Source organism: Pelecanus crispus, chromosome 3, assembly GCF_030463565.1.
Source record: "Pelecanus crispus isolate bPelCri1 chromosome 3, bPelCri1.pri, whole genome shotgun sequence".
NCBI classification, from domain to species: domain Eukaryota; kingdom Metazoa; phylum Chordata; class Aves; order Pelecaniformes; family Pelecanidae; genus Pelecanus; species Pelecanus crispus.
The window spans coordinates 5674382-5701377 of record NC_134645.1 but is presented as its reverse complement, the minus strand read 5'-3'; the positions used below and the strand labels follow the sequence as shown (position 1 = coordinate 5701377).

General features: G+C 38.5%; 1 protein-coding gene across 1 annotated transcript; it reads left to right on the top strand.

Annotated features, from left to right (window-relative positions):
- On the top strand, positions 1-26996 carry TMX4 (thioredoxin related transmembrane protein 4). Its single transcript, XM_075706784.1, has 8 exons — positions 1-203; positions 9345-9460; positions 14468-14513; positions 15612-15740; positions 16725-16770; positions 19009-19110; positions 21428-21491; positions 22794-26996. Exons 1-8 carry the CDS (start codon positions 1-3, stop codon positions 23078-23080), a joined length of 993 nt encoding a protein of 330 aa, XP_075562899.1. The 3' UTR covers positions 23081-26996.

Here is a 26996-nt window from a genome sequence, read left to right as displayed (position 1 = left end):
ATGGCGGCGGGGCGCCGGGCCGGGCGGCCGCTCCTGCTCCAGTGCGCCGCGGCCGCGCTGCTCCTCGCCGCGGTGCTGGGTCCCGCCGCCTCCTCCTCCTCCTCTCCCCGGGCGGGCAGCCCCGGCGAGCTGCGGAGCCGCGTGCAAGTGTTGGGCGGCTCCAACTGGAGCCTGGTGTTGCAGGGCCAGTGGATGTTGGAGTTGTGAGTAGCGGCCGCTTCTCCCGCTCGCCTCGGAGGCACCGTGCCAGGGAAGGGGCGGGGGGCGGCCTGAGCCGCGCCTTTCCCTCTTGGGGCGGCCGGCTTCTGCCGGTAGCGCCGGTCCCGGGGAGGAGGGGGGGAGAAGGGCCGGGCGGCGCCGGCCTTCCCACCCCGCGGAGGGAAGCGGGGAGCAGCCGCGCACCTTCCCCGCCCCTGCGATGGCTGGGCCGGGGAGGGGGGGCGCGGGGGGAAGCGGCCGGGCCGCGTCCACGCAGGGCCACCTGATGGCCGTGATCCCGCCGTTCCCGCAGGCGTTACCGGCCCTCGGCCTGCAGGCGCACGCCGGCTGCAGTTGAGGCGCTCGGCTAAAGGGAGCTTTCCCTCAGGGTCCGCCCTCGGGCGGGCACGGAGCGCCCGGGTGCCCCAAGGTTAACCCGGGCCCGTTTCGGTCAGCCGCGGTGTCACTGGCTACGCTTCAGCGGGGTCATTCGAGCCAGGTACCTGCTGCGGAATAGCGCCAGGCGCTGCTTTCCCGCTTGGGCCTTCCGCTGGGTTCTGTGCAAGCTAGGAAGGCTGAATTTGGTAGGGTAAGTTGGTAGGTAATACCTAGCAGGAGCAGACTTCCAAAGTGGTGTTACCATAACATCCCAGCGCACTGTCACTTCCAGCCGCGTTCCCCTGGCGTTCTTGTTCAAGGGACATGCATCGGATTTTACTAATTTTTCAGCGCTGCTGTTGCTTTATCCTGGTGACAGCTAGAGAGGTTTGCCTTTTGCTGGCTAGGGTTTTAAGTGCTTCTAACTAGCTGTCGGGGCATCATGGCTTCGTTTGTGACATGATACTGTTCTTGAAATACATGTGACATTTTGCGCGTGGAGGTTAGCTCACCTGCTTGTATTTAGAAGGGGGAAAAGGAACTTGAGGGTTTTTTTACAAGAGCAGTTAATAAAAAAGGTAGTTTAATCTATCTGCCATGATATCTGTGTGCTGTGCAGCTATGAAGTAGGATTTTATTGTGGCACGTGTGCTACTCCTCTGTGGAAGTGCTTGAGTTTGAACGCTTTGAACCAGACTAGGTTGCCCATCAACATCTGAACTCATGCTCCCTCATAAATACTTACCCAGCTGCTTTAAGTTTTGTTTTAGTATTGAATTTGAGTTACATGCAGTCTCTTATTAGGGGGAGGGACTATCGCTTTCCCTAGGGCTTTACTGCTCAGGATCTTACTGGGTACCTGGTGTTAATCAGTGAATAATCCTGAACTAGCTGACTGAGAGACCCAGGGGTGCCCACTGTTGTGACTGAGGATTTGGGTTTGATTTTGAGTCTCTTTTTTTTCCCTTTTCATTTATTGTGTTCTAAAAGGTGGGGGAAGAGATAATCTTGGAGTGGGAGAAAATAAATTTATTTTTTAAATTGAAATTTTTCCAGTGCTGACGTGCTAGTGCTGTGTAGAAGGCAGTGTGTGAAAGTTACCTATTCATACACGAGTTGATGAATCTTACGGAGGAAGAAGGTTATTTATGGTGACTCAGAGGTTTTTCTTTCTAAGAGAAAATATTTAAATAACTACTGATGCGTGCCCCTGAGGAAGAACAAATAGAGGAACTGACTGAAATCAGAAGTGGTTAGGATAGAGAACATTTAAAATGCTTTGTGAGTCTTTAGTCCACTTGAAACACTGCACTCTGGTTTGGAGTGACAGGTAGCTGACAATACCAATGGTGGCAAAGTTAGCTTTAGTGCTAGCTGAATATGGCACTTACTGCTAAATTGCTTAAATCAGACTTTTATATTATGTACAGAGTTTGATGTGTGAAAGATCCTTGGTTCTCCATGCTACTTTCTGTGCTACATCTCTGGTGCTTTCTGCTTTTCTCCTAAGTGAGAAGGAGCCTTTGTCTTTCTTGAAGATGCTAACTCAATGCTGCTGTTCTTGAATGAGTGAGAGTTTGAGATTCCCAATCGTGTCTAAACAGGAGTTTGAGGTCTAGTATTGATTTCTTATGATTCTTGCATCTGTTTTCATGCCGATGGATTTTTGGCTTCTACTGATTTTTATCTGCTTTAGAGCTGGTGATCTAGACAGGAGTCCTGCAAGTCAGTTTTTTGATTCCCTCCATGCTGTGTGGTAGGTCTGTTAGCAAGACTGCAGTATCGTCCATCAAAACCTCATATGCTCGAAGAACTTCCTCTTTGTTTATAAGACCTTTGTTTTCCAAACAGTACTTATTTTTATTTTTTTTTACTGCAAATGTTGTAATAGGATCTCTATGAAAAAAAAAAAAAATTATTTTGGTCACCAGCTCTAGATTCCTGGCTTGAAGCCTTCTGCCCTGGTAGGAATGGGTACTGCTACTTCTGTTTAATGTCAGTTTTTCTATTTGTGGAAGTAGTGTAGGCGAATTACTGTATGCTACCACTTTTTTGTTGTTCTCAGGTGCACAAATAGAGGAAAATTAAGTCAGAAATCACTTGTGTGCAGGATTTGTAGTGGGAATAGGATTTTTTTTCTTCCTTCATCCCTTCTAGCTGAAGTGTGTGTACTTGGCTGACTTTTTGTAAATATTTGGTTATTCAAAGCTGGCAAAATTGCAGGCACTGGGTGCACTGCTGCATTTCATTGATAAAAATGTTCTGGATAACTTTGTGTCTCTGAAAGACACTACAACACTTTTTGCATGCTGTTACTATCGCAGCACCCAGATCCTCACTGAAGTGCTGCGAGTGTGATGCTGGAATGAACTGTTATAAAAGGTTTCCTTATTGACTTATTTCTAGTCTGTAGCTGCAAGATAATGATTCGCTAATACAAGGAATTGGTTTTTGTCTTTATATTCCTAATAGACACAATATTAAAAATAGAACACTAATTTCTCGTCTGCTTATTTAAAAGTGCATTTTGCATTTGTAAACATAGCTTGTTCCAGGCTTGATTGATGTTAATTTAACATCCTCTTCTTTTTGAAGTAGATTAAAACAAACGCAACACCACTTTCTCCCTCCAATAGTAAACTTGTCTTTATGCCTCTGGTTACAAATGAAACTATTTAATATGCCCCTGTTGCACCTGCAGTACTTCATGAACTTGCCCGTTGGGAAAAATCTCTAGTTTAGTTCCCACACAGGATGTTGAATATTTCAGTTCCCATTTGTTTCAGCACAGACTTAGTGCTGTGTGTACCTAAAAAAAGAAAGCCTTAATTTTATATTTGAATTCTAGCCAGGTGAAAATGAGGAGAATAGTGTAAGTAATACTCATGTTTTCAAGGCTGGTTTGTCATACCTATAGCATAGGCCCATACTTTATTTTCTCATTATCATTTATCGTTAAACATTGTCCCAGTATCTAGTAGGCCAGATTATCACAAGGGTTCAGTCCTCCCACGAGCACTTTTGTCTGTAGTTTCAAGGGAGTGTGCTAAAACTCTAGCTGAATGTTTTGGTATATACATGATTTAATGCTTTTAAACAGTTGGCTTGAAACACTTTGTGTAAATAAACTCCTGAAGAATTCCATAAATTATTTAACAATGACTGTAACTTAGATTGAGAGTTCAGTAAGATTGGGAATTTTCTGTCACTTATGAGAGTATAGCCTCTTACTTCCTCTTGATTTGTTAATATCCAGGCTTTTCTTTGTCCTATTAAAAAAAAAAAAAAAAACCCAACAAAAACCCACCAAACCAAAACCACCACAAACTCCAAAAGCGGGGAGGAATGAAACTCAAGTTACCAAAACTCTGTTTTGGTTCTGAAGGTTCTGCAGCCCTCCTGACTGACTTCAGAGGAAGTGACCAAATTATCTATGGACTCTTATTAAATAACTGAACATGTGGCTGATCGCTGTGCCATGCATTGGCTGAACAGAAACTGATAAAATGTGAAACTGAAATATCCTTGGCAGCAGATGCTTTCCTATTATAGGAGGGGACAAAACCACATAAAATTATGGAACCTAATCTGCTGAAGTTCTGGAAGATTTCACATCATTTTTCAGTGATTGATTTGCTTTCTATTTTAAAAATAATTTCTCCATTTAAAAAAAAATGCTTGCAAATGGAAAATTGCTGGGGTGTCTCTTTTTTTAATTGCAGATGGTACACTTATCCTTTTCTTGTTTTTTGAAACTAGTGAGCTGAATAATTATGGTACATCCTGCTTTGCTTCCCATCTTGTTCTTGGAAGTTTAAAATGTGTTTCATTACTGAGCTGTAGAACAAGTGGGAAGTAGCATTTGAAAAGTTATCTTAGAGAATATAATTTGTTTGGCTTCTAGTGCATCACACCGCCATGGTATGTTGTTACTTTTCTCCTTCATTCAGGTATTACTGGAAAAGATATGCATGTCAGGTTATTGAAGTAGATACAGCAGAATGGGAATTCATAAGGTTGAGCTTGCACCCTGAAACAAATTGCCCAGAACAGTGCCTCGGTGTATTGTCACTTCAGCAGGCCTGTCTATGATATAAGGCATTTGAGTGAAGCTTGGCAGGAGAATCCAGGGAAGAAACCTCCTTTTCTTGCTCTTTGAGATAGCTAGGGCTTCAGCGGTTTGTAAAAAAACCAAACCAAACAAACAAAAAAACCCAAACAAAAAACCCAACTAACTTTTTTACCTGTTGTGGAGCAACCATTTTTGGGTTGGGAGGTCTTGTCTGTTTTGGAGGGGTTTTGGCACACTGGAGGAAACTTCTTGTTGGCTTCCAGAGCCTGTACTATTGTGATACAGGTTTTGGTAGATTACAGGGACTAACTTTTTTATCTTTGGCTACCACCTGCTCACTTGAAAAGTAAACTCAAACAAAATAGTTGACTTTCTGAAGCTTATCTTTTGTTGAAATTATGACAGTGCCTATTCTGCCTCAAGAGCTATCTATTTAGGAACAAGAATGAATCAAATGATAGTCTTGAGATAACACCCAAAGACATCAGGCACTGGTGGGGTTGGGGTTTTTTGTATGTTTATGAACACTGTAGCAGTAAGGCAAAACTACTTAAAAGAATAAAAGTAATAATTATTTAATTCTGATATTGTTTTTACTATTCTATCAGGTATTGTCTCAGCATTTGCACCCCTAATAGTACTCCCAATCTGAAATCCAGCAAATAGCTTAGTTTACTGTAAACAGTACCTTTTATAAGTGTGTCTTGAATTGAGAAAAACTAGACTAAATGGGGAAATTTTCATCTCACCTATTTTGCTGTTTTCTCTTCAGCAAATCCTCTCATGCCTATATCTGTAAGCTGTTTTTCCTTTGTTCCTAGATTCTTGCAACTTTGTGGAATTACCATCAGAGCAAAGCGTAGAACGATATTCGGGGTTACATCTGTGCAATGCTGACAGTTACTGATATGGCAGTGAAAAAGCAGATAAAAGGAGTCAGTTAACATTCATTTGAAAATGAGTGACGTGGTGAATTCCCTAGCCAAGCAGTTACAAGAAGAGAGATTAGTGGCTTGGAGTTGGAAACTGTGTATCAATAAATCTTATTAAAATCACACTGTGTTTACTGATCAACTCTGTAGTGATATGGTTTTAACTTAAGTTTTTGGTTTTGGGTTTGGTTTTTGGTTGGTTTTTTTTTTTGTATTGCAGCCATCAGTCAAGTTGCTGGTACTTGAAAGCCAAAGCTTGGTCTGTTACGCTTTAGATCAGAGATTGACACAGGCTTTGCTTTTGACTTTTTAAGAGCTTAAAATTTTGCTTTTGGATTGCTTTCTTTAAGCCCTCTGAAAAAGCTTCAGTTATTGTGATGGATTGGAGTAGGGACTGGAAAACACCTGGTTACTTTGAAATAGTGATTTTAATCCACCTAAATCAATTGTTCCTGCAGTTGACCTGACCAGTAGATAGATGTTAGTTGCCTTATATACGGAGGGTAGACAGTACATGAGGATATTTCAATTGTAAAACTTTGTGCTGTATAAGTGGTCTGGTAAAGCCACAGATGAGGTGTATGTTGAGAGGTGTGCGATACCTGCTTGCAGTGAATAACTTGGCAATGTGTAATTTATAGGTATGTGGTGTTTTCAATCTGATTTTTAAATGGTGGAGATAGTAAATTGCTTTTTAATGCATAACAGGTTACTGAAAACTTTCTTTCCTTAACTGAGTGCCCAGGTCTTGATTTAAATTCCAGTGGACTTTGATTTTTTTAAATTGGAAAGACCTGAATGCTGTTTTCTTGGCACACTTCTTAGGGCATAGGGCACAGTGCAACCAACCAAGTTAATGGCTGAAGGTACCCCCTTGTGCAAAGGGAGAAGCTAGAGGAGTAACAGCCCTAAATTTGGTGGTGTTGATGAGGTGCTAATTATTTTCTGGTCTGTCTGTGGAGTATGGCAGAAGAAATGTGGTTACATCTGCTTTTGTAAGTGACTTGGTCTTGCATCTTGTGACTTGATGAAAAGTGATGAAGGCTGGTTTCACAGCACACACGTGGATCTGCTTTCCAGCTCCTACAGATTTTTTTCTGGGGAAATACAAGAATGGCAGTTGAACCGTGACTCCTGTAGAAGTATGAATCAGCCATAGTTCTAAAGGATGCGTTAGAAGCCTACATTGAAATAAAGTACCTCCTTAAGCTTCAGTTCTTCAGGGTGCAAAAAGTTTTTTTGAAACTTTTGATAAAGGTGACCTAAGCATGAAGTATTTTACTCTTCTGTATCTTACTGAAAGAGAAGTGTAAGGGGAGGTATTTTAAGACTGAGAGGGAAACACAATAAAGCTCTGGCAATAAAATGTTTTTGTTGTTTCCAGGAGGCACTCCTGAATTCCTTAGTGCTTCAAATGCTGCATAACAAATGCAGACATTAAAGGTTCAGAAAAGTGAGGACGTTGAGGTATACAGCAGTGATAACTGTTGCAAAAATCTGATGTCTATTGCAAGTTCTCTCTTGTTTATGTGGGGACAGGGTGTTTTCTGGCTGGCAAAGATTGGACATACAATTTCAGGATTGTAAAGCAGATATTTTAATCCTGATTGTGCCGATGTTCAGCTTGAGTGGCTGGATCTTGTAGCGTCATATGTGACTGTTGCCATCCCACATCCGGTATTGGTAATAAAAACCAGGAAGCCAACACCTAAGGCTTTTTATGAAGTTCACTGGTATGTTCTGTCCCTACCAAACTGTGGTGGATTTTAATGCTGCTTTGAGCTGAAGAAAATATTTATAATCATATGAATATTAGCCACATGTATTGAATATTCCACTTAATTTAATTTAGAAGAAATGCTCATGAATGTCAAATGTAAACGTAAATGTTGATAGGGCCCAAATTTCTATTTCAAGATCAGATAGTACCTTAAACAGGCTAAAGGGTATATTAATCTTGAAAATCTCCTGGCGTGAATTTGACACATCTACAGAAGCTGGATTTAGAAAACATTCAAACTTCTGTCTTTAATTTTAGAGCAACATCAGCAGCATTATCTGATGGATGTATGCAGTTTCTTTCTTATCAGTCAAGCTACTGTGATAAAAGCATACCATTTGTACAGTACAGTATCTGTCAAACTATTATTAAAAGCCCTCTATAGGCCAGCGGCACAATGGAAAACAGCACTGTATGTGAGACTTGTTTCCAGCAACTTTTATAAAAGATACTGAGGGGCTGTTTCTTGGCAGGATAAGATTTATGCACTTTTTTCAGATGCTCTCACACTGAATGATGTTTATTCAAAAAACATTGGCTTTCATACTTAGAATCATAAATTTCTAGTACAGTTAAGTACAACATGTATTTTTAAATTGTATCCTTTTAACTTCCAAATGACAAAATTTCCTTTTTTAAATACTTGGGTATCAAAACTGCCATGAAGCACTCGCAGTAAATTTGATTCTACCTCTTCTGTGAGAAATTACCTGGTTTAGGTTCAGTCTTATTTACATGAGACATCTGTGAGTGGCTGGGGAGATCTCTGTCCGCAGCCACTAAGAAAGCAAGCGTTCCTGATCAGAAGACAGCCAGAGAATAGGATGTGCCACTCTTTAGGTCAGATAGTAGTACTGGCAGACAAACTGAAGGAGTAAGGCTGTTCCTCATAGAAGTTCCCAGTTAGACTGTAGTGGTTACGTGGGCTGTTAAGGATATCAGACTCTGCCCATGAAGAAATTTGTTTCTGTTGTTAACAGGGATGAGGAGCATGGTAGCATATATGGAGTGCTGTGAGAAATAGTGTGTCTCTAGACCCCCCGCTTTTGCTATCAGAAACCTGCATATATACATTTCTACGTCCACCCCCCCAAAAAAAAAATTAGGTTAAACCATGTAAAGATCCCTTTTCATTTGTAAAAGGATGTCTGTGTATGGGCAATTGCCATGGCTCGGTTACGTGCTATATCTAGCTGTTCTGTGTTACTTTAACTGCGTATATGATGGACCATTGCAAGCTGCACAAGGTTGACTTTGTCAACCAAGTTACGGTAAAATACGTAAAGATGGCAAATGGGGTTTTATCAGTATTTAAGCATTATCTGATACTATCCTCTGATATTAGCTGTTCTGTCTCCGTGCTGGTATTATCAATAACAACTGCAAACTTGGTTTGGTTGTACCAATTGGTAGCTTAGGAAACTCAGCTCTTGAAACATACGTTCTGAAATTAATCCTGGGAAAAAACAAGACTTGAAAGAGATAATCAGTGTGAGCACTAGGAATTTAATGTGCACTCTTTTTAAATCTCTAAAGAGTGCTGTCAAAAAGGGCATGCTTTGATGTATTGAGTAATGGGCTAAGGCAAATGTAACTTGTAGAAGTTCTGAGGTGTGGGAAATCAATACAAAATATTGCATTGAAGGATATAGCTTCAGAGGACAGCCTGGCTTCAATTATTCAGATAGCTGACATGGAAATGGATTTATTTCATATGTAAATAGAATAAATCACAAGTGGTGAGGGGTTTGGGTATGAATTTCTCAGATCTGCGGAGATTTGGTTTTGTTTTAATAACATGAGGAGGAATGTAGGGATTGATAAAAAACTACTTGATTGTCTTATTCAGTAGACTTGATTAAGAAAAACTTCAGGTTTTTTTCCCGCTGTGATTGATATGTTTGTATTTTCTCTGTACAATAAATCAGTTTGAATGTCTATAAGTGTAAGACTATTAAAGTATTTACCTGTCTTCCTCATTTAGCTATGCTCCTTGGTGTCCAGCTTGTCAACAGATTGAATTGACATGGGAGAGTTTTGCAAAGGAAAGCGAACATCTCAATATCACTGTGGGAAAGGTGGATGTCACTCAAGAACCAGGTATAGAATGAAATAGACTGTTTTAATAAAAGGAATTATTTGATATAAGTACCATTTAGTATCTGGGAGTGTGCTTTATTTTACTGGAGTGCCTGGGATACCAGCCAAGACAGAAAAGAGGTTTCTAAATCAAAATACTTTGTTTCTGCATGTAGTTCATATCTGTGAGCCTAAGTTTATTAAACTCAGTTTGAAGGATTAAAGAATTGGGGGAGTGATCTGGCTTAATACTGTATTAAAAGGGGCTTATTCTCTATTTTAATCTACTTCACTGAAAGCTGTTCCCTGTCTCACTCCTCTCTCCTCCAAACTGTCTGCAGAAGAATCCAGTTCTGTAGTCTCCAGTTACTGAGAGTTTCAGGGTGTGGTAGCATTACCACAGGGTGAGCCTGCTTTAGTAAGTTCTTAACGGTTTCCATGATGGTGCTGGTTTATTTTCCTGTTTAATTGTAGTAGCACTTTAAAGTACAGACATTATTGTTGTTTTCTGTTGGTGATGCATGTGTGCAAATGTGTTTACAAAAAGGGTTTCCTAAGTATCCACAGAAGCATGAATAGGATCTTACTTGTTCCTTTAGTGACTCCCTTCAAAGTTTTGAATGTGTGTTTGTGTAAGCAGTACCAATATTTTTTAAACCTCTGTGTCTCTTGGGAATGCTTCATGCTTGTTTTGGCTTTGAGAGGGTAAAAGATTCTATTAGCAGTATCAAAAGACTGACAGAGTTAGACAGAGATGTTACTAGAATAAAAAGGCTAAGCTTTACTGATTTCCCCCCCCCCCCCGCCCCGTTTATAAAATGGATGCATTTTCCACATGCTTTATTAGTTGAAAACATGCTGAACAAGTTAGCTTTATCAAATTAACAGCAGGGAAATTACTTAAACTCTGGTCTCAGATACAGCAATGTAAGTTCACAAGAAAATGCCAGCTGTTCTAGACCTTGTGTAGGTTAATGTTTTGTTAAAAGTTTAGAAGTATACAAAAACTCTTATGCCAAAAAGCTGCCGATGTGGGGCTCTCCTTTAGTGCATATACTAATCATTAACAGTTTATTAAACAGATGAGTTTGAATATTAAATTTTTTTTCACAGATGTAAACTTAAAGCCAGCTTCTTCACATGAGCAAAGTAATGGTTACTCTGGAGTTAAGGCTGCCAATGGGGATCCATTATAATCCTGTCCTGTTATTTTCTCCCGATTAGACAGGGATTCTTTTGCTTATGCAGTGTTCAATAAAAGGATTTCAATGTTGATTGTGGCATTTGGATATGACTGTAACTTAAAAATGCACTTTCAGAAGTGAGGCTGTAAAAATAAAATGCTCAAGATCTCAAAGGAATTATTCTTCCTGGTAAAAAACTTGAATGGCAGTGTTGGGACCTGAAGGGATCAGGTACTCGATACTTTCTTTTGGTCTAAATTTTTCTGACTGCTGAGTGATGCCAGATCTTAAGACCTTAGATGTGACTTTTAACCAGAAGTTCCTTAAATATTTGGATTTCTAATGTTGCTGAGAGTCTTGAACTCTGAGGATGTTTGACTTCGGTGAGTCAAAGGACTGACCCAAAATGATGAATTTGTACCAAAGCATGTGTAATATACCTACAATATCCAGTTCAGCACAAAGCATGAAAACTGCAGCCACTTCTAAAACTAATGAATACTCAATCTGGAAAACAAAGATTTATTACATGTTTGACCTTTGGTACTGCTGCAATTTTGAAGATATATGAGCTCCTTTGGAAGCTTTCCAAAGTTACTGAGGTATTTTTACTATAGGCTTATGCTTCAGCCTTTCAGTTGGTGTGCTTAAGGGCTCTATCTCCTGTTCTTGCTTGCACAATGGTACCTTAATTAGCTTTGGTTGTGTAATCCCTTCATCAAATTGAAAGTGGTCACAATGCGTTCAGTTAGGGGAAAACCTCTAGGTGAGTGCAGAGTTGCATAAAACTGTACTGCTAAAACCTGCAGGAGAAAGTAGCCGTTCGTGGTGCTTAATTACAGCAGATGCCCAAAGAATAAATCCACCAGAGCCTTAATGGATTTACAGCATGCTTCAGTCACTTGATGTACTAGTCTTAAAGTGCTTATTCTTTCCTCATCTTTTGTATTGAAACATTCAGTATTTCCAGAGCATGTAATGGAGATGCTTCTGGATCTCAAAGTTCTGTATATTTGTGGTGCCTTTCTTAAGCTCCCAATCACAATGTTTACCTGTGATTTAAAACAAGACTTCTTGGATCTTCTGTAATCTTCTTTGAGTAGTTGTTTCATGAAAACAGCTGTATTTTTAGATGGCATCTGTATTCTCTGTGTATTTTGCACACACACCCCTCCCCCAGAATACTGATGTGTTTTTCCTATTCTTGATTACCTGTTGACTTCATAATGGATGTATGTCAGTTTTTGATTTGCAAACAAAGACAGATGATAAACTGTATTGCAAGTTAAACTATGAGCCAGTTCAAGTTTGGATTAAACACGCACCAAAACAATTTACTGTCTGTTCTTAGCTTTTTGCAGCTGGCTCACATCTGGTTTTATTGGTCTAAGGAGGTGCCTTAGATAAGCCACAAACCTCCAGCTAAAGTTTTGGGGTTGCTTAGGTGCATTTTGGCAACAGATTTTATATTTTATAGATTTCATTGTTCATTCTGAGACCATTGGTACTTCCTCTAGGATAGGCTACTGGTAAGAGAGATTTAAGCTAGCTATTCTGTTTTCTGTTTGCCTTACTAGGATTTGTAAGAACTTCAGAGAGTCTTTCAGTGTTCCCATGACTTTCTCTGCTCATAAGCTTGTTATGTGCTTTATGGTTCTCCACCTAGTTTTTCTTGTGCAGCTGTGCTTTCTGCTTGATTACTTCTAGTGTTAACACTTCAGGTTTTGTTTACTTGATATCTCCCTATGCTGGTGCAGCTTTTAACTGTTTCATGAAGTTTGCCACCACCCTGCCTGTCGTAGCAATAAAGACAGAAAGCTGAAAAATTGCAATGAAGACGACTTCCTTTTTGGAACTTTAAAGATGCTTGTACTTGGTTTGGTTTAAGCATCTTCAAAAAAAAAAAAACAACCCAAACATCAGAAAAACCCACAACCCTTTTTTGCTTGTGCCATAGGGGAATTCACACTAGGGAGGACATTATTACTGAAACTTTTAAAAATACCTGGCTTAGTTCAGTATGGCTCATCTTTATCTCTAAAGGCAGAAACTCTGTTGCTACAATACTTTTCCATGGCTAACTTCCCGGTGCCAAAAGATGTTTGCTTTCTTGAAAGCCAAATAAGGATTTAGTTTCCCAAAAGATTTTCACAGAACTTTATAAAAGGAAAAGTTAAATAACTGATTTGTACTCTTTACAGTGGTATGTTACATGACTGGCAATTGCTAGCTGGAGGAATGTAGCCCTTACTAATGGAGTTAAACTGCATATCTAGGGGTTGATGATCTCTGAAGCCTGCTGGGTTGTTTGTTTTTTGGTTTTGTTTTTTTTTTTCCAAAATAGGCTGCATTAGTAGCACGTTCTTCATTTCTGCAGTCTTTAGGTTGGATGTGTTGAATAGTAAATAATATTACTAAGCACTAAGGCAAGTGCTTCCTCTCACTTGCAGGTTTTTGTAATTGTCAGGAGGTGGTAGTGTCAAGTAGCCCCGACTTTTCCTCAGATTTGGAAGCAGAGGGGAGAGGGTGATGCCTTCACCTGACAACTTAGCTAGTTGAGTCGTACAGACAACCTGCTTATGAGATGTTTGGGAGCTTTATGCTTCACAGCTGACTCTTGCAGTTAAGCCATACCCTGGGAGATCTTCAATGGTGTACCTAATACAGCAGTGAAGCTGGAAGCACTGGCACCTATTACTCTGTAGCAGTACTGAGTGGAAGGCCAGAGAATTTCAAACACCTTCTCCCCCGCCTCAAGCTGCTTTCTGATGATTTGGATAATTTCTCTGTCCTGTGAGTTGCATTATGTTGTCACTGTCTAGGGTGATACCTGTAAAAAGGTTACTACGTATTTGCCAGTCAGTGAAACACCCACGTTTGGTGTGGGGATCAATTCCAGTCAGCCTCTTGAATCCCTACTTCAAGCTTTCTTTGTCCTTTCTTCTGTCTTATGGCTGATGCTCAAAATGCTGACATGACCCATCCTTCTAGATGATATTAAAAATTATTCTCATGGCTTAAACTTGCAATATTTTACAGAACAGAATGCTGAGACATCCCAAGCTTTATTATCAATCTGTTGGCATACTGTTAGTATTTACCTGGAGAGGAATGATGTATAGGAACAAAGGATAAGAACCTAGAAACATCCAAAACATTGTCTTGCTACAGTCATGTTTATGAGAGAGATGGAGCCTTCCTACAGGATATAAGAAGAGACTGGTTGTGCAGCATACGTGGATTATTTGGAAGAAGCAGACAAGCAAATACAAACATCGATTTATTTAATGACTTGAAGTACCTGAGATCTGAAATGTGTGGTTCTAAGCCATTTAAAATCAGCTAGAGGATGAATTAAAATCAGGGGCCAGAGTTTGTAAGCCATTGCTGTCATTGGTAGTGGCCCAATTTTCTAGATGAAACAAAGGTCACCTGGATGAGACTATGGACAGACACAAGCACGCAGCATCCTGGAATATGGGTGCATTTGTGGGACTCTTCTTTCTCTTGGTTGGAGGGGCGTGCTGCTGGTCTGGTCAAAAACTTCAGCTGGGTGCAAATATTGATTAGTGAAATCCATGTAGAAAAATTACCTTGTAGTAATCATTCTTCACGATAAGCATTTCCCTAATTTGTCAACAGTATTTAGTATCTATTACTGTTTGTAGCATTTCTGAAGACAAACTGTAAACCTGTATTTGCAAAACAGTGGTAAAAGCTATGCAGTTGTCTGCTGTCTAGTCTACAAATACAGATTTGTAGGTATTTATAGATAAGTCAGAATGCTGAGAAATTTCAGTTTTACTTCACTGTTTGATGTGGTTTTTTTTTCTTCCCTTTCTAGGCTTGAGTGGTCGTTTCTTTGTCACAACACTTCCTACAATTTACCAGTAAGTGCGTCATACTAGAAACAGTTGTCCATTTCAGTATGTATTCTTTTTTCCTGTCCTGTTTGAACAGTGGCATGGAAGATGTAATGAACAACTGGCTTATTTCACTTTTGTCAATCTCTAAAACATTTCTCGGGAGCAAAAATCACCTAATGAACATAAAGTATGTATTTTTAACTTATGGTGGAAGGTTCTCCTACAAACAGTTTTATACCTAGATAAGCTGTGCTTTTTCAGTCTGGAAACAACATTTAATAGCATTTGTAAAAACTGGTGCAAGTTTGCTGTATTGGCTTCTAGAAACCTGACCATATGTGAGCAGACACACTTGACCTTATATAAGTGTCACTAAAATTTCTCATTTGAATAATTGACTGCATAGGTCACATGTAAAACAGTACAGAAATTTTCCAGTTTGTTGTACTGCTTCTCTTACTGCTAGAATTCTTCATCTGTTGACTCAGTACCAATATGTAGTTGTAAAACAAGTAAAACAAACTTGTCGCTTGTTTTAAATTGTAACTCTGAAATGCAGGTAAGAATGAAGGAATACTGACTTGATTTCAGTTCAGTGTATTGTGTAGAGCTTTGATTGTATTGATAAAGTCCTCATCTGAGGCTTTTCTTTAGTTTAAATGACTTTACTAAGTTCCCCTGTTACCAATGCTGTTAAAAGCAGATCAGGAAATATGTTTGCTCTATCTCTTCTGCAATAAAAAGGCGTTAGCCTTTAAATATTGAACCCTTTATTAAGTCATGGTATTGTGAGTCGTGCATATATATACACACACATACAGATATATGCATACTTCTAATTCTGAGTTGTGTCTAAAGAATGATTTGGTTGTTAACCTCATGTGCTTTGTATTTGCTGTGATGCGAGTGAATTTTTATTTAAGAAAACCAGCATTTTTAATAAATGGCAAAAGCTCATGCTGTTTAAAAACTGAGACCTTCCAGCGTGGATTGCATAACACTTAGGTGTTCAACTTTCTAAGCAAGTCAAATCTATAATGTACATGGGTTTGGGGGGTTTGGTTTTTTACCATGGATACAGTTTAAGGGACATCTGTGTTAATGCATATTTTTGGTTTTTAGTGCAAATGACGGAGTATTTCGCAGATACCGAGGCCCACGGACATTGGAAGATCTTCAAGGTTATGTTTTAGAGAGAAAATGGGAAGCTGTGGAGCCTGTAGCAGGATGGAAGTCTCCATCTTCTATAATGTAACACTTTGTTTTTATTAACAGCAAACATGCTTTATAGCTGATTATTCATTAAGGGTGCTATGTTGACAGCTTAGAGACAAAAGGCCTTTATTCCCTAGACGTGTAGGCTTTGCAAAAGCAATCTGTACTGACAGCCTGCCTTCCAGTTTCTCACCTTTAAAAGCAGTTTATTTTCTGCACTTGCCGTTGTTCATGCCTACTAAGGCTTGTTTATATCATCTTTGAAAATATATAAAGAGAAAAAGTGCAGCCACTGAGCATTATGTAAGTGTCAGTTTCAATGTCTGCTGAGTACTGGGATCAAATGCACATTTATGTAGATTTTTACTTCATGACTTCTGGCTACTTGGGGCAGGCAGCCTTTAGCTTTAAGGATTTCTTGTTTATTTGTTTACAAGGAAGTCTTGTGTCCTCCCTTGGAATAGGAAACAGTGTAGTGCTTATACAGTATATCAGAATTTGTTTTCAGAATGTTGGACTTGCTTTGAAATAGCGTAGAATGCTTGCACAATGCAAAAGACGAACCAGAGATGTAAATGCCCTGCGTTTCATTCTGGCTAAAGCAATTATGTGTAAATTCATGTCAAAGATCCAGCGGGTGTCCTTATTTTTCATCTGAGGATGAAGAAGAGCTATAGGAAATTTCGTCATGGGGAGAGAAGCTACAGGGCTGCATGCTGCCGTGAGTTGGGGAAAAGGTGGTTACGGCTGCACAGGGTTAAGCTGTGGAATTGGTGTCTCTTGATTATTCTCAAATGTCATCTTTCAAGTCACTGTTTCAATGCTTTGCATTGAGCTGGCTTACATGAACATAATACAGAGAAAATATACTTATTTGCAGTAACCTCCTTCTGACAATTACTAGGGGCTGAATGGCATTGAAAGTCCATAGATAGAATCTTTTTCTGGTTTCTGGGCAGTTTGCTGTGTATCACAACTATCTGTCTTAGAACCTGTTCCTTCCTTTTCTTTGTTTTCTAGGATGCATGGCATGGCAGGACTATTTCACCTCTCTGGATGGATCAGGGTAAGTAATGTTTTCCATATGTCCTCTTTATGCTTAGAATAATATTCTGCTTAGAAGTCAAAACCTAAGAATATTATTATTACCCTTTTATGAGAGTTAAATTTCCCTTATATTTACCGTACATTGGGTGTGTAATATCTTTGCGCTATAAATTTTGTAGTACTAATAGACTATGTCAAAAGTGGCAGTTGGATTGTAAAGATTATCATCAATACTGAAAAGTACTTACTGTTCTTATTATCTTGGTATAGTTAAAATGATCTATCAAAGTGTGCTAACGTGATAAAGTAGGTTTTTTGAGAGATGCTGCAGAAATGGTTGTAAACATCAGGAATATATTTAGTATCTACCAGGTTCTCTTGTTTAATGCTACTCCTAAAGACTATATCCAGGTTCATTTTAAGAGCTGTATATTATGCTCTTCTGCAGTTCATTTGCATCTAGTGCATTGTACAGGAGAAGAGAGGGTAATGGTCTTATTCTTTAATAAGGGTTTCTATATCTGGAATTCAGACTGTCAATGCCATCACATAGGAACACAACAAATTTGGACAGTAGAGTAACTATCAGAAGTAAAGGAGAAATGCTTAGTGTACACTGAAGTATACTTTGAGCTTAAAAATATTGCAAGACACGCTCATTTGGGAGCTATCGAAGTTTTTCCTGTAGCATGCAGATGCTGAGAATTTTTAGACCTTTTCAATTTTGGTCAGGAAAGATGCTCTTTCTTAAAATCCTCAAGTGTAGCCAAGATTGAGAGACTGTATTTGATTATAGCAAAAGGTCTTAATATTGTAACCTGTGCTACAAAAAATAAGTGTAGTAATTTGAAGAGAATTCGTGTCGCTTCCAGTAAGCATCTAACCCAGAATCAAAAGTTTTAGTTACTATGTTTCGTATGCAATCTATCTTTGATTCTTTCTTCCTTTCACTGGATAGTATCAACTTTTTATAGCCTTCTGGTATTTCTCTTCTGTGGTTGCTGTGTAATGATGATGTCTCTGTCTAGTTTCCTTCCTGAAAGATAAAATGCCCTGGGAAGAAACCTTCTCTAATTTGCTTTCCGCTTTGATGAATATTTCAGCTATACATTTCCTCACTCTTCTTGCTGTGCTGTCCTTGCATATGCTTTAATAAATGTTGGAAGCTGTCCTGACATTTAAAAAAAAAAAAAAAAAAAAAGACCCTGGGATTTCAATATTTAAACTTTTGTAAATGTTGGTTGTGGTTTGCTTGCTAATGGATGTACTCTTGGAAGAGATCTAATGTCATAATTTACTTCCTACCAGACTATCTGACTCTGTGATGCTTAGTTCAGTCAATTGACTTTGCAGGTTTGAATAACAGACTTCAATTTCAAAGAAATCTTCATACTGTATTTGGATTATTCTCTTCAAATTTATAAGTGAAATCACTTATTCAGTATCTGCTTAGAATGGGTGGCTCCTTTTAAGAAGTAAAGAACTTGAGTAAGAACTACTTGGCTCAATTTTATTTTATGAATGAATTCCCAAATTTAAGTATGTATTTGGATCTTGTTCAACTTTAAGTGTCTACCACCCTGCTTCCCAGACGTAATTATGGGGATAAAGCTCTGTATGAGGTTACATTTTTTTTCATTTTTGGTGATGTGCTTGTGAAGTGGGTATAAAAGGACAGTTGCTTTTAACCTGACTTGGTTGCTTTTTTGGTTCTGAAATGTTTAAGCTACCTCTTCTAAATACTCAGCTTTGTAGACTTCTGGTGCTGTGATTCCTGTCATTATCAGGGATGCTTACTGTATGGTCTCCTTCCTACAACAGAGGCCATAAGAACAGCTGTACAGGTTCATGCCGTGGGTTCATCTAGCCCAATAGTCTGCCTCCAACTGTTGCCATCTTCTTACAGAATATAAGGAGCAAGAATGTTCTGATACTTTCCTGTATGCTCTGAGCCTTCCTCGCACGTTTATCTGCAGTAAGATGGCATCTCTGCTTAGGAAGAAGGAATTGGGCATTAGGAATTTTGCTTAAAAAGCCTTTTAGTGTGAACAACTCAGTAAAAACCAAGATTTAATGGTATGAAAAGAATTATAGTATGACTTTTAAGGATGACTAGGGCTTGAGAGGGAAGACTTTAGTAGAAACACTGTTAAATGAAGGGTCTTAATTAGGTATCAACTTATGTAATGGTGACAGCTGTATATATCCTAAGTGGTGTTAGGTGTGAAGTTACTAAGTACCACCTTCTCATTTTCAGCAAATTCACAGCTACCTCACTGGCACTCTTGGAATTCATGTTTGGATTTCTTATGCAATCTTCATCTTAGCTACCTTATTGATCGGCCTGTTCCTGGGTTTGGTAAGAAAGTATATTACTTTCTTTTTCTCAGTTACCTAGAACTTTGCTTTGCATTAACTTGTGGAAAAAAAGAATAAACTTTACTGATAAGATATGCTGAAGTACCTTACTTTAATGATGTATCTCTTCTCCCTGGTATCCAGTGATAGGATGCATGGGAAAGGTTCAGAACTGTGCCAGGGGAGGTTTAGACTGGACATTAGGAAGCATTTCTTTATTACCTCTTGGTCAAACATTCCAACAGGCTTCCCAGAGAGGTGGTCAATGCCCCAAGCCTGTCAGTGTTTAAGAGGCATTTGGACAATGCCCTTAATAACATGCTTTAACTTGGTCAGCCTTGAATTGGTCAGGCGTTTGAACAAGATGATCGTTGTAGGTCCCTTCCAACTGAAATAGACTATTCTATTAAAATTCTTAAGTATTCGGTACTGCAGATCCCTTCTCTAGTGTTGTTACCTACTTCTGGTGAAGATTAAGACTGGTTCACTCAAGTAAGTTAACCTTTCTGTGAAATCCATGCTTCAGTTTAGACTTGTTTAGTCCATCCACTACACAAGTGATTTTTACATTGGCCTTTTGTATCTAAGACTTTTGTACTTAAGGCTTGAATGCGCGTGGTCAGAATTGTGTAAAGACTCGAACTTTCTAAAAACAGAGGCTTTTTGGAGAGATTTTTATTAGCTGGAGTGGGATTGTATTTGTGGGAGTTAGCAATGTAAGTATGCTGCTGCACTGTTACTCAAAATGAAAGGAGGAAAATATTTTTTGAAAGACTTTGAAGATTTGGGGGTTTAATTGATTTACTGTATTCCAGGGCATAGCTTTGTGGTTACAGCTTGGTTTTAATAAAATCTGACTTCACTTCTTTCTCCCCCGTGCTCTTTTGGTTTGAGTTCTCATTAGTAATTGAAAAAATCTGACCTCTCTTGTTACTAACCAGAACTGGTACATTTGTATATCAATCTCCGAAACATCAGAAAGGTTGTTCAAACAAACCTGTTAGCTATATATGCGAATGTTAAGGACCATATCCTGAGCCCTATGTTGTTTCATCAGTGGAAACAGTTCAAAGTTGCTTTACCTGTGGAGCTGGGATTATTTCTTCTCAGAGTATTTGAATGATGTGGCTCTATGACCTCTCCAATATCAAAATCAAATGAGAAACTAAGCTGGAAAAGGAGATATACATGGGAATAGAAGTTCTTTCAGCTTAGCTGCTTGGTCCACAAGCATGTTCTGCAACTGCAAAGAGAGTTTAAAACGGTTATGCTGATAACGGGTTTAACTATCTGTTAAATTGCTGTTCTGTGTAGAAAGTGTACAGGTTGTTTCTGGCACTTGAATCTCTGCCCTTAAGCACAAATATTAGGTTAGTGAAATAAAAAATTGCATGAGTATGTTTCTCAGTAGTACAGGGAAGTGATTTCAAAGCAGTGTGTATGTATTTAGGCAAAAACACATTTTTAAACATAATATGTGTACAGAATTGGTATATATGAGCAAATGTCTCTCATTATACAATTTAAACAGCTGCATTTTTCTAGATGGTAGATGCTCATCACCAAATGACTGCAAATCAAGTTAGCGTAACTAGGAGCAAATGAATACGATGATTTAAAAAAAACTTTCCTTCCTCCTTCACTTAAAAAAAAAAACAAACCCAAAACCTGAAAAAGCTGAAAAAAATGTAAAGTTACTCTCAGCTTTTTCTAAAAAGCTTTTCATTGATTGAAATGTATTTCTTTAACATGGTATCATTTGTCTGTTTTCTTTCCTTTGCATTATTCTTAGCACATGACAATAAGACACAAATACTTGCCTTACATTTTGATTGTATGTGTTCTAAACTAGGCTGCTTTAAACAACAACAAAAATAAAAACACCTAAAAGACAAAATTAAGCACAAAAGGTGGAAGTACACATCGTGTATTGGGGAGTCAGGGGTAGGAATTGAGTAACATCCCAAAGTATAGAAAATCTTGACCAAGAAGGTTTCATAAGTTTAAATAAAAATTCCTCAGCTGTGTTCTGGGCCTCTTCTCTTAAGATGCAAGCCGTTTCGATACTGAATAAATTTAGGGAAGTAGGAGGCAGAAAATTTAGAGTAGAAAGCAGAGAATGTTGGTTGGTATACACTGAGAACACACTTCAGTGTTTTTATTTAGCTCCTTAGGACAGCTCTTATCTCCAGGCAAGATAATATAATTTTCTAAATTTCATCGTATGTCTATCTAAAAAGGATGAGTAAGAAAATACTTGATAGCACAGGGGCTGCTGGGATGGTTTGCTAATAAATACCTTTTTTTCATTTACGCAGATACTGGTTTTGATTTCAGACTGCCTTTGCCCATCCAAGTCAAGATACAGAGCTGAAACATCTGGTAAGAACTCTTAAGTGGGTGAGATACCATAGGTTTAAATGTACACTTGTAGGAGGGAGAACTTAGATGTGAACCAAGAATCCAGGTATGCATTTTAGTCACGCTGACAAGGGTTGATATGATGGGCTCTAAAATATTGATATCAAAGCATCCACCTGGAGGATAGCAAAGCGGACAAAAAAAAAAAAAACCCAGCCAAACCAAACCTAACAGTAATTTGTTCTAGCTTCCACAACTGTGAAGAGGCTAAATGCATTCAAAATGAGGAAATCTGGAAGAAAGATACTGGGGTTTGTGTGTTTTATGCAAGTGCGTATTCACTAGACCTGTTGCTTAAATATAGAAAGGAATTTGCTTTGGCAGGACACTTCCACATCCTAATATGCACTCTGTATATCGCATCAGGAGGCGCAACATTCTGAACCTCTAAAATTCTCTACGTAATTTGTGGTTGGGGAAGGAAGGAGGTAGAGGGAATCAAATGAATCTAGAAACTGCGGGTGTGGGGATGCAGGAAGGCGTTGCATCTACTTCAAAGAAAAAAAGAAAACTTACATCTTCCTGATCCTAAGTGAGAGGGCTTCTGCTTAGTATTCTGCTCCCTATGAACATGGGAGGCAAAAGCTTGCACATGAAATAATGTCTCTTGTCAGTGCCAGATGTGTGTTAAGCTCCAGAACACCTTTTGGCACATTTGTGCTATTAAATAGAGTCAAAACTTAATCGTAATTAAAAATTTATTTTTTAATTGTTTACATTTGCGTCTGTTGGTTTGCTGTTGAAGATGCATCTGTGACGCTTGCCGATAAGACTTTAGCCAAATCTAGAATTCATAAGTGTGCAAAATTACCATCTTCAAAATCTTAGATGTTCATCGTTATCAAAAGGAAGACGCACCTGTGCGTACTTGTGCAGTATGCTGTCCATTGGGCTGATTGACTCAGCAGCAGCTGTTACCTGACAGAGCTTACCGGTATCTTACCACTTTCCCACTGATTTGTTTGATAATGATACCTCTTCAAGGAGCCAAGGAAAACTGATCTGTCTTTAGTTTGTAACTTGGTGGAACAAATTGAAAGCTCTCTATGCCTGTTATGCAAGAAAAACAAATGAAAAAGGAGGAGAAATGCTGCTGAAGATTTATTTGAAATAATTGCAAAATAAGGAAAATACAGACCCATACAAGTTTTCGATGATAACATTAATGAATATTTCAGAATACATACATGGTAATGTAATTTTAAAAGACATTGTTCTGAGATTCAGTCTAACTTCAGTATTTGAAACTCTTCTTTTGTTTAGAAGAAGCAATTACAAAGGAGAATGTGGAGAATGCAGCATTAGAAGAACCAGAGGAGGCTGCAGAGCTTTCCGCAGACGATGCGGAAGAGACTGCAGATGTAAAAGATCTCTCGGATGGAGAAGACGCAGCAAATTCAAGTCCTGATGAATCGGAGGAGGATTTAGCACTTGGAAAAGAATCAGGGGAAGAAGAAATGGAAGACTTAAGTGAACAACCTTTAGCTGATTCAGAGACTGAAAGCTCAGTAAGACAGCGTAAAACTCAGGTGGCTGATAGTGGACTATAGTTGTTTCGGTGGTGTATTTTGTACACGTGGACCAAAGAAGTATCAGACCCTGTGTCTGAAGCTGAAGCTTACACTTGATTTGTCATTTGTGTTTACGCAAAACCTCTGCTCTGTCAGCAGGCTTTTTTTTTTTTTTTTTTTTTTTTAAGCTAGTACTTGCTCGTTGGGTTTGTTTTATAAGCAGATATGCTGTGTATTGTATAACTTTAGCCATGACAATCAAAATACGTACATCTTATATGTTTGATGTCTTCTAAGAGAAAAGGGGTGTAACAGTCTCAGTTCACTGGCTAAAAAATGGTCATCTATGCTTGTGTTCCTTTGTAAGTATTGACCTAAGCAAGATCAGGACTTTTAACTCTTTACAGTAGCTTGGCAGGACTGTGACTCTTCTGTCTGAATGTTTATTGTTTCCAAATGCCACAGAAGCACCTGATAAGTGACACGGTAGTGAAAGAAGGCACCTTACTAGTCTTCTATTAAAAATGTTGTGTACGATGGGCTTATTTTTATCACTTTCAACTGAAGCACCTTTCTCTTTCATTTTTATTAATGTTTGTTTTGAAAGTTTATCATACAGTACACCCCCAGATTTTTCAGTTTTGGGTAATTTGGAGGCATGCTGCACAGCTCAAGCTTGTCAGCTGAGTTTTTTGACCCAAGGAGTTTGAGTAATTAAAAACCTCAGGCTGAGAAAGAGTGGCAGCTAAATGTTTAAAATATGTTTGAACTTCTGGAAGGTTTAAAGGAAATTATTTTCACCGGGGGGATTTTTACCAAAGCCAGACTTTTTTTTTCCTTTCAAGAGCTTGTAGCAAGAAGTATTCGCTTTGCAGTCAGTAAGTTGTATATTTCTTGTCAGTACAAGCTTGTCATATACAGTACAGTTCTGCCATTTCCAACTCAGAATACTTTTGGCAGAACTCAAACTGCTTTAGTAATATTAACTGAAGAGGCACTTAAGGTTTTTACCTTTGATCGCTTTTCTACTTCTTGTCACTGGAATCGGCACGTTAGGAAAAGAGAGGGGCACGGGTGGGTAGTGAGGAGAAACTTGTGGTTTTGCTACTTTTATCAAGATAAACGTGTGTATAGAACTGTGTAAAGTAAAAATGGCTTGCCAGGTAGACAGCATTAGGTGTGGTTAGCAGACTTAAGTCATTAAAGATATCAGTATTTCCCTCCTTTGACTTGGTTAATATATAAGGCTTTTTTTTTTTTGGTAAGGAATACCTACAGTGCGATCCTGTATGTTCCTGTTTTGTTGATGTGTGATCATGTGCATCAGATGTGTCTTAATCTTGAATTTTTTTATATATATATTGCATAAACCTTGCTAACATGCATGAATTTCATCTTGTTTTTCAAGAATAAAGAGTAATCAGATGAAATTATCTCTCATTAGAAGAGAAGAGTTGCAAGTGCAAAATGCTGGTTTCCTTTGAGACTGAGATTAATAGGGCCAATTTGTGTTGAAAGTTGTTTTGGTTTTGTTGTTGGTTGGTTTTTTTAAATGTTCATAAAGAGCATATTTACTAAGAAAGCTTAACTTTTCCTGTCTGTGTCCTGTTGCATATTGTGTCTTGGAACTCTATGGTAGCCTTACAGCTGTGCAAAGAACAAAATTACACTGCAGATATTGAATATGAAATTTCTTAAGGGATGTTCTCTATCTGGAGCTTGAATTTCATATAGTGGACACATGTAAATATGCTTTCACATACGTGAAAACACAGTTGATAATATATATACATTGCACTATAATGAGAACAGTTCGTCTTCTGTTATTTGGGCATTGTCCCGTGTAACTGAGCAATTGTAGAAGCTTACAGACAGCAGAACTCAGTAGCAGTTGAGGTATATAGCAGCTTTTTTTTAAGGAAAAAAAAAAAAAACAAACCCAGAAAAACCCACCAAAAACCCACAAAACCAACTCCAAACTCAAGCTAAACTTTTATTTGCAAAAATTAAGAAAACTTTGCGGCCACTGTTGTCTGGAGGGAAGAACTGTGCACCTAAAAGCACAGAGTACAGATTTCTTGTTTCCATGGTGTATTTGCTTTTTTCATTATCTGTGCACGAGGAGCTCGTAGAGTCTAAAATGAAAACAAGATTTTTAACCATATTTCATGAGACAAGCAGGAGTCAGTGTGTATATTCAGTTACGTGAACTTGCGTAAGAATAGGCATATCCCCTCAGTCAGGGATCCAAAACTACCAGACACTAAAAATATGTGGGACTGTGTCCAGCACAGACTGAGGGCAATGATGACTTTGGTTGTGTACCAAAGAGGATATTTTGTACTGCATACGGTCTTGTGATACTCGGTGTATAGGAGGGAACATGTCAATATGAAATTTTGATGCAGTTTCTCATCACTGTTGTAATAACGTGGAGCCAGTCATCTAAAATCATCTTTAGCTGTTTAAAGAGGTTTTAACTTTAAAAGATACAGAACATCGTTATACCTCGCAGTGGCTTTGTTGTATGCTGTTGGGAATATGAAGTACTAAAAAGTCAAGTGTACCTTTTTTCAGCGCTCAAGATGAGCTATTTGGGCTTTTCGAATGTTTAGACAAATAAGGTGTTCTCACAAGAGTTGGATTTCATTATGGTGTCTTTGAATTTAAAAAACAAGCAAAAACACAAACCACAAATGACACTTTGTCTTACAAGATCATGGTTTATGAGATGCTGTGAGAAAGATTGGAAGCTCCTGTGTGTGGTGATTCTCTGAAGTCTCTGCTTGCATTTCCTCTGGTTTTGCATGTCACTTAAGTTTGGATTATTTAAAATGAAGATATTAAGTATTTTCCATCATAATAGACCTAACTGCAAGATCCCTTTCTGATGAGCAAGGATTAAGTAAGCAGACAGCAAGTGACAGCAGTTCATCTCTTCATAGATCTGTCTTGTGAATCTGGAAATGAGCAATTTTAGGCTTCTACAGTTTCTTGAACATATGTATGTCATTGCTCCTGTGTTTTCATGAATAAGGTAGGGAATATTAATGCGAACTTGGGTTTGACTGTATCTGACATGTATTGGAGTATCTGATTACAAAAGATCACTAAATTGTGATTAAGACTTTAGGAGAAACAGGTACTATGCAACCATTGATATCTCCAACTTAGTTGAGCATTCATAGGAAAAATACCGTAGCATGATACTGGAGATACTCAAGTTTGACTAATGTTTGTCCAGCAAACCGTAAGTAGCAAACACCGTAAAGACTAAATTTGTGTTTAACAGAAAGACCACTAGCTATGGAGTAAGAGTGTGATGTTACCTTCCAGAATTAGGTTTTTTTTCCACTAAAACACATTTTAACTGAATCATGCAAGTATAGTACTAATTAGACTATTACAACAGTATTAAACTTGGTTCGTTTCCAAAAAAAAGTCCGTATCAACCTTTTGTGCAATCTGAGTGTTCTGTGATCTCTGTCCTCTGTTATGATTAATTTTAAAAAATGGAACTTGTTCTCGCAACCTCAGTATAGACAAAATGTCCTTGGAGAAGCTGCCGCTAACACCGTTCGAAATGTTTTGATTAAGGATAGGGCTGTAAGGCTTGTAAACTAGAGCTGTATGTCAAAAATCACTTAAGATTTTTGAGAACCAATTTAAATTTCAAATGGGATGCATGCCACTCTGAAAACCAGTCCCTGATGGATCTGAAGACGAATGCTTAAAAGCGAGTCATTCAAAAAATAAATCCAGTGGGTTACTTTTTTAAAAGAAATACATACAGCCTTTCAAAACTCCTGTCCTCAAGATTTGTGTGAAACTTGTATGCGTGTTTTGGAATACTCTGTGTATGCTGTGCCCGTGCTGGGCAATGCTTATTATGTGGGCTTTCTTCTTTGGAATGTTATACAGGATTGTCTTTTATATGAAAGTTTGGAAATTTATG

Coding starts and splice junctions, on each gene's coding strand:
- TMX4 (XM_075706784.1), top strand. CDS start 1: ATGGCGGCGGGGCGCCGGGCCGGGCGGCCGCTCCTGCTCCAGTGCGCC. Junction 9,461..14,467: donor GGATGTCACTCAAGAACCAG/GTATAGAATGAA, acceptor TTCCCTTTCTAG/GCTTGAGTGGTCGTTTCTTT. Junction 16,771..19,008: donor ACCTCTCTGGATGGATCAGG/GTAAGTAATGTT, acceptor TCTCATTTTCAG/CAAATTCACAGCTACCTCAC.